Here is an 8,028-nt window from a genome sequence, read left to right on the forward strand (position 1 = left end):
CAAAACTCAGGGTGATCTTGGTAGAGAGCAGCCGAAGATCATTGATCAGTTGAGAACTATTCAGAGCTGGCTGCGAAGGGGAGGGCTGGGGTTGGCTTTGGTGGAGATATCTGAGGCAGACAAAACACTCAGCATGGGTTTAGGGATAATGAGATCCATCCGGCGTGTTACACTGCGAGGGGCTCAAAGTGCCTCTTAGAGGTCCCTTAGCACATCTCTTGGGTCGTCAGTCTGCTTTCTGTTGTTCATTACGCCGCCTTTGAAGTCTCAAAATCCCTATTATTTCATGGTCGATTTGCTGCTTTTTTCCAAGGCCAATATTGTCTTCAGCAAAGCTCCATTTCTGTAGGGTTTAGTTTGGTGCTTGAAGCCCTGCCACCATCCTCCAGCGTGGCACAACCAGAGAGTGGTGATGAGGGTCGTGAAGATCCTCCCTGGGCATCTTTCACGTCCGGGGGCATTTCTCCAAGGACCTCCTGCAGCCCTGACCTTCTGCTCCAGTCCCCCCCAGTGTAACCCCAGTTGGGGTACTGGTGGTCCTGAAGCCAGCCTTGTCATCGCAGCCTTTCAGCAGCAGTTGAAGGCAGGGGAATGTGGGTGTTTTTATTGCCTTTGAACGCTGGGGAAAACCGAGGAGCAGAGAGCTGATGTGACTCGTTCCAAGTTATGCAGTAAATAAGGGGCACAGCTGGGAAAAATCCAGCGTCTTCAGAATCCCTGTTCTCCACACCAGATCGGTCTGCCTCCCAAATGTTTACTAAAGAGACTGGAGTCTGATTGTTTTTACTTTATTTTTAATTTTTACATGCTTCCTTCTCCAGGCTGTTTTGCCTGTTCCGCAGTGGCCAGTGTTTAAACAGCGCTAGCAGGAAATGTTTCTGAAATGTGCTTTAAAAAACACAGTTCTGCTAAGATGTGCTCTTTATTCCCGGTTTAGACGGAGGCTTAGGATTCACAAAGAATGAATCTCTTGTCAGCAGGAGTAAGTTAGGCGGCTGTTTGTTTTGAAGCTGTCCTTGTCATTGCTGAAGGCAGGACCGATCTGTGGCTGGGCTTTGGGGGGTCACTTGTGGTCCCCACAGTAAAAACAAGATTTACAGTCAATTATAGTCTGTACTCTTGTTGCTCCTCTTAAAGCCAAGAGCTTGAGCTGGACTCCTTTTCTCTGCAAAGCTTTGCTTTGACACTCAATATAGCTCCAGTGGAAATTATGGAGCTGATGCAGAAATTATTGGGTGAGGTTTTTCTGGACTGAATTACACCAGATGACAGGGCTAGATGATGCTAAGTGTCCCTTTGGGTCTTGAAAGCTATGAATCTTGGTGGATATCTCCAAGCTTAAATTGGTATATGGGGTTTTGTGGAAGTGTTGTTTAATCTTATGCATCACGAGCCACGGCTGGGCTGGGACGACGGTTCCACTGGAGGATGCTCCACGCGTCCAACGCAGGTTGGGAAGGACAGCAGCGCTGGTGCGAGGGCTTGCTCCAGCTGCTGCCTCAGTCCAGGACATGCAGATGGGGAAAACACTATCCCAAAAGAGAAATGCTGTCTTGGAAAGGTCAGAAACAACATCCTGGTGTCTGGCTGCAGAGAGCAGCGCAGGCAGGCTGGGAGGGGAAGGCAGCGACCGGGCTGGAGGTTCAGACCCGCGTTGCTCTCTGGGCTGGGTCGGAAGCCTGTTCCTGAGGGTGTGAGGGTGTTTATGGGGACAAGGTTTCAGCCAAGGCACGGACAGCCGGTACTTGGGGTGCAGGGCACGCTGCCAGGCATCTGGAGGAGGTTGGTGAGCCGCGGCACCCGCAGCATCGTCCTGCCAGGGAGCTGCCGCGGCCGTGCCCAGTGAAACCGCTGGAGCAACCCGGGGAGGCAGAAGGGGTTGAGTCAGGGCTTGGCCGGCATCCTGGGACCGACACTGCAATCCATCCAGCAGAGTAAAACAGAAAAACAAAGGCGCTGGGATTTTTAATAAGTGTTTAAGATCTTGGATGTGCATCTCGTCAGTCATTTGATCCAGCCACAGGACTCGTATTAGTGGGTGGGAGAGAAATCCTGTCTGAGCATTAGGCACTGGAGGTTTCCACCCCGGCTGGGAAGCGATCCCTGCGTCTGGTAGGAGCCTATTTACAGTCGCTCTCCGCGGGTTGCCAGGCTCCGAGCAGAGCAGTTTGCACCAGATGGTCCCTGCAGCATCCTGGAGACCATCTCCTCCAGATTCCTGGCTAAGATGAAGCTCCCGTGGATCTCCAGCTGGGATTCATGCTGACCACGGTGCAGTCAAATAAGAGCATCAGCCACTGTGACAGACTGTGCCCAGCGTGAGCTCCTTCAGCAGCCCCGAGTGGCAGAAAGCGCCGAGTGCTCCCACCAGTACTACGTACCACTCGTTCAGCATATACGCGTGTTTTTTCAGGATGCCTCATCATAGTCCTTTGCAAAGTCCCTCGTTAATTTTGGGTGCAGTGCCTGGGGTCTGGTGAGCACCATGCAGCAGCCCTGACCCTGCAGATGTTCTCCTGCAGCCAGTGATGGAGCCCGGGCGCTTGCTGTAAAGGCACGACCCAGATCCGGGTCGAGGCTGTAGGAAGATGGTTGGGCTGTGTTGCAATTCGGTGGGTCAGAGTTGCTCACGCATCAGCCTTTGAAGATCTGGAAGAGAAAGGAGCAAACTGCATCAGCCCTTTCCCAGCCACACTCTGCCAGCAAAGTGGCCACCGGTGACATTGGCGGGTGGGGGATAAATCCTGCTCGATGACATGCGACAGGCTGAGCGGGTTAGAGACCAGAGCGGTGCTCCAGCATGTCCCACTGCTGAAATGCAGCTCTGGAGAGCTGGAGGTGAAGCAGCGATTCCAGCAATGGTGCTGCTGGTGCAGCTGGGAGCTGCCCAGTGCACCTCCCGCCCAGCCCCTGCAGTCTCGGCAGGCTGCTGAGTTGGGCGTAAAGAGCTGGAATTTTCCTCCCAGGAGAAGTGACCTTACGCTGAGGTGACTCAGAGCCTGCCGTTGGGATTAGCGGTGAGAGAGGTTTAGCGGCAAGAAGCTTTTGTCCTGCTGTGAGGCTTTCGGTCGGCAAGCGCAGCTGCGCCAAGCGTTGTGCAGCCTCGTGATGCCTTCGGGAGGGTTACGGGAGCTGATGTCTGCACAAAAGGAGCACGCGGCCGTGCTGCGGGACACGCGCTCTCCCACAGGAGCCCACTGCTGGGTTTTTCCCAGGGTTTTTCCAAAGCAATGTTGTCCAACGTGCCCTGAGCTGTAGAAGATGAACTCAGCGTCTTAGGTAGAAGGCTGCAAGGGCACCAAGGCAAGATCAGTGTCTGGCAGAGATGGTGGGGGCTCAACAGGATGGGGCTTGGAGAGGCATAAGTTAAAAAAGAGGAAGAAGAACCCTGGGGTCACAGAATCACAGAATCACAGGGGTCCTCCAAGAAGAGTAGTTGGGGTGTCAACAGCACACGACACCCAGAGTGTTGTGGGTGGCAGAGGTCTGGAGCACAGCAATGGAGGTGAGGAAGGTTGTGGTAGGCAGGTACGGTGCTGCTTCAGCTCCTGTCTCTTCAGAACTCTGTGGCAGGAGTGTCGGGAGAGCCCCAGCCATGGGCCAGGAGAGCAGGGCTTGCCTGTGACCCAGTTTATGGGGACATCCTCTTCCCACCCATCTCCCCTGTGCCCATCATCATCTTCACCTCGCCCATGCCTGGAGCTGTGCGGTCCCTGTTCCCCATGAGGCATGTTTCTCCTCTGTTTGCAGGTTGCCTATGGGACCACAGAAAACAGCCCTGTCACCTTCATGGGATTCCCCAATGACAGCATCACCAGGAAAACCGAGACCGTGGGATGCGTCTTTCCCCACACGGAGGTGACTGTGACCCTCCCCACTTGCTCCAGGTCCCCTGCCTGGTGCTGGAGTCGGGGCACGCCATCGTGTTTGGCTCGAGCGTCCTCTCCTGAGCCCTTCCCCTCTTGAATTGCAGGCAAAAATTGAGGATCCAGAAACAGGGCAGGCTGTGCCTCTGAACACTCCCGGGGAGCTTCAGATCCGCGGCTACTGCGTCATGCTCGGCTACTGGGACGACGCCAGCAAGACGAGCGAAGTGGTCACTGCTGAGAGGTGGTACAAGACAGGGTGAGTCTGGAAACAGCCCTGCTCCTCCTGGGCTGGTCTGTGCGTGGAACTGCAGAACAGCTTTTAGCCAAGTGTCCCTGGGGATGGGGACAGTCACTTGGGGCTGGGGGGGTACCAGCAAGGGCAGGAATCGCCTCCCCCAAGCCCTGATGTTTGTGTGGATGCTGCCAATGGCAATATCTGGCCATAGCAGGAGCTCTGCTCTCTGCCACGCATTCAGGTGGCATCATAGCTGTTACCCTCCGGATACCCTGCCCTGGCTTCCAGACCGGGCTGGGTGGGAGCGTCGGCCGTTCCCACCCAGCGGGGACAGGACTAGGAGCGCGGTGTCATTGCAGGGACCTGGCGACCCTGGATGAACACGGCTACTGCAAAATCATAGGGCGTTGCAAGGACATGATTATTCGGGGAGGAGAGAACATCTACCCAGCAGAACTGGAGCAGTTTCTCCACACCCATCCCAAGGTCGAAGAGGTCCAGGTGAGCTGGGGGGGAGGCGGGGTGGGTCAGCAGCGATGGTTCCTGTGGTGGGAAACCTGTACACAAAGCTACTGGGACTGCTGCTTGGATCCTGGTTGTCTTCCCTTGTTTTCAGCATCTCCTTTCGTGTAATATTGGTTGGTGAGTGGGAGGGAAAGGCTGATGGCCAGGAAGCGGCTGGCATGGGGCACATTGGGTCAGGCAAACCCTTCGTGCACCAGCTTCATGCTTGCAAACCAGCGACTGGCATTCTTCTTCAGTTTTTAAACTGCTGGTCCACTTTCATAGCTCCCTCTGAAATTCATCCTTGGAAAGCAGGCTGGAAGAAGAGTTTTTACTGATAATTACTTACTAAACTGCTAAATCCAAAAAGACTCCTCCAATGAGTCCCTGGAGATGAGGAGTGAGACTCAGTTTCACCCCTTTGCAAGGCAGCAATGATTCGCAGCATCGAGCAGCTGCTCCCAATCTGCTGGGAGTGTTCTCCTCCAGGTTTTGTGCCAGACAAGTTTCCCCATAAATAAACCGGTTATTTAGTCAGTGTTGTGCCTGCGCCAGGCTCGCATCTCTCTTTGGAACAGCCCCAGTGCAGATGGGTTGCAAACCAGCCCTGTTTATGCAGTTTCTAGGGCTTTATGTCACTGCTCTGGACTCAAAAGGATCGACGTGTCTCTAGGATTTTGAGTTACTGGTTCAAGGCAGGGAATAACAGTAGGACTCCTGTTAAAGAGTGTGAGCAAACTTTAGAGAGAGGTCAGGCTTGGGAAGCCCATCTCCTGGTGTCGCAGGCAGTGGTGTGCTAGGATCTGCCATTGTAAAGGTTTCAAATAATCCTTTAACTGGACTTCATCCCTCTGCTGCCATTCCATCTGGAGATCCCAAAGCATGTGCAGCAGCTTCCCAAGTCTCCCTGTTGCTTGTGAAACCTGTTTCCCCATATTTTTGGGGAAGCAGAGGGACAACAGGTCCGCGTCACACGCGATGAGCTGACACCCGGCCGGTCTGACTCAGCCCTCACTCCAGTGACTTTGCAAAACCAAAGGAAGGGGCTGGATCGGGTGCCAGCCTGTTCTGCCACCTTTCCTCTGGCAAGGTTGGGAAGTCCTTCCAGGAGGGCTCCATGTCATGTAGAAAGCCCCATGGGATGGATGGTCGGGCAGCTCAAGCTGCCTTTATGCAGCCCCACGCTGTGATATGGGTCAGCTCGCGCTGTCTTTCCAGTACCCACACCCTGCGGGAGAAGAGGGATGTCCCCAGGGGTCACACCATCCTTCTGTCCCACCTAGGTGGTTGGTGTGAAGGATTTGCGGATGGGAGAAGAGATCTGCGCCTGCATCCGAGTGAGGGCTGGGCAGGACTGCACCGAGGACGAGATTAAAGCTTTCTGCAAAGGGAAGGTGGGTCTCACAGTCCTCCGTTCCCCACCGGACCAGTACACCCAGCAGCTGCTGGGGGTTTGCAGATGAAGGCGCAGGGATTTAGGGCTGGATCCCCAGTTGCTCTGGCTTGGGCAGTACCAGCTGGGCAGGACAAGCTGTTCCCAGCAGGTTGTAGCAGTTGGTTTTCTCTTCCCAGATCTCCCATTTCAAGATCCCGCGGTACGTCGTGTTTGTGGGTCAGTACCCGCTCACCGTCTCCGGCAAGGTAAGAGCGGGGCTGGGGCAGCGCAGGAGCCCTGGCCTCCCATCCCATCTCCTGCCTGAGTCCCTCCTCTCTGTGCTTTGTTACAGATTCAGAAATACAAGCTGAGGGAGCAGATGGAGAAGCAGCTCCAGCTCTGAGCTGGGGAAGGCAGAGTGAACAAGGGGATAGATCAGCCCCGCTTCAGCGAGCGCTGCATCTCCTGCTCACCTGTGCCTTGGGTACACCGTGCCCCGACACCAGGCTGGTGGCACTTTTGGTTAATAAAACAGAGTGCCTTTTTTTCCCAGTTGGGTTTGTTTCTTTGCCAACACAAATATTGCGGTGTGAGGAAGGGATGCTTATTTCTGGAGTTCTCTCCCATTACTGAAAGACCTTATGAAGGTTTTAAAATCTTGCGTCTCAGCAATGTGGCTGCAGCCATCTCGGAGGACTTTGTGGGCCTGGACAGATGCTGGCAGATATTTTACTGATATTTTAAGTCCTGGCCTGACTTCCCAAGGTAGGTGAATGCCACCTCTGCTTGGGTGTTGCTGAGACTCTTGGGTCATGTAACACAGCTGATGAACTTGAAAAGAGGGGCAGGGGCTTCAGAGAGTGAGATGTGGCATGGGAAGGGGCTCCCTAAAGCCAGCTGGAAAAGCCCACCCTCTTCTCACACCTCCCCTGGGCCTTCTGACCCCCAAAGAAACTTCTCCAAGGGAGACTTGGCATTGTTTATTTTGTATTTTTGGAAAAGACAGCCAGGAAGGATTTTGCAGAAATACCAAAGTTCCTGTCCCGTGGGCAGTGTGAAGCAGAGCGCACCCCGGACAGCGTTTTACGGGAGTTCTTTGGCACCTCCCAACCATGAAACACTCCGCGGGGAAGAGCAGAGCTCTTCCTTCCCCGCAGAAGTGTCCCACCCCAGCTGGGAAGCAGATAACATTGCTGCTGACTCTCCCCCCCTCCCGCTTCCTTTCCAGGGCCGGGCCCCCACCTCCACCCTGGGGCTTCCTCTGGTGCAACCGGGAGAGGTGAAGCGTCAGCGAGGTCTCGATCCTGGATCTCCCAGCTCCTCGATCCTGGACCTCCCAGCTGGACTGTGGGCTCTACCCATGGAAGCAGACCCAGTAGACAACACGGCTACTGTTGGTGCCTGCTTTCTGAAAGAAAAAGAGGCAAGGGTTCGTGTCAGACCCTTTCTGGACCGTGTGTCTCCAAGTTCCTCCACCGTTCCCAACCAACTCCTAGGGCTGGTCTCAGCCTGTTTCACCAGCTTCACCTCTGCCCACCCTGGAGTAACTGGGATGTCTGCAAGCAGAACTAGGGTATCCTCCCTGCCCTGGGTTTAGGACCCTTGGAAAAGCCTTCCTTCCCTGAGGAAGAACCGTTACCTGCATTACAGCAACTGCAGCCTGGGCCTCGGGGATGCAGTGGACCTCTAGGTCTTATGCCTAGGGAAGGACTTTGTCCCTTCCTTTGCCTCCCCCAGCACAGACCCTGGTGCAGGACAGCCCCCTGGTCCTGTCCCATCGCTCCACCCTTTGCACAGACCCTGAAGCACCCCACGTACTCACCGTCATGGGGGGTCTCCTGGTAAGAAATGAAGCTGAAGTCAGCTTGGGCTGGCGTGTGCAGACACAGTGCTGAGAAACACAGCGAGCAGCGGTCACAGCCAGCACCTGCCAGCCCCTGGGGTTGCCGGCGCCCCACCCCTGCTCCCGGGAGCTCTGCTCCTGTCCCAGGAGCAGCATCGCACCATCCCTGGGTCTGAGCCCAGCACAGCCCCGGGTGCCCAGC

At 55.1% G+C, this 8,028-nt stretch overlaps 1 protein-coding gene across 1 annotated transcript in view; it reads left to right on the forward strand.

Moving 5' to 3' along the window:
• The window catches only part of ACSF2 (acyl-CoA synthetase family member 2), a 28,727-nt gene extending 22,341 nt beyond the window's left edge, over positions 1–6,386 (forward strand). Inside the window, exons 10-15 of the mRNA XM_010083708.1 lie at positions 3,751–3,858; positions 3,974–4,125; positions 4,464–4,605; positions 5,892–6,002; positions 6,181–6,249; positions 6,336–6,386. Of these exons, the coding sequence (XP_010082010.1) occupies positions 3,751–3,858; positions 3,974–4,125; positions 4,464–4,605; positions 5,892–6,002; positions 6,181–6,249; positions 6,336–6,386 (633 nt within the window). The remainder of the gene's footprint in view (positions 1–3,750; positions 3,859–3,973; positions 4,126–4,463; positions 4,606–5,891; positions 6,003–6,180; positions 6,250–6,335) is intronic.
• Positions 6,387–8,028: the final 1,642 nt, after the last annotated feature.

Source organism: Pterocles gutturalis, unplaced genomic scaffold (genome assembly GCF_000699245.1).
Source record: "Pterocles gutturalis isolate BGI_N339 unplaced genomic scaffold, ASM69924v1 scaffold33071, whole genome shotgun sequence".
NCBI lineage: Eukaryota > Metazoa > Chordata > Aves > Pterocliformes > Pteroclidae > Pterocles > Pterocles gutturalis.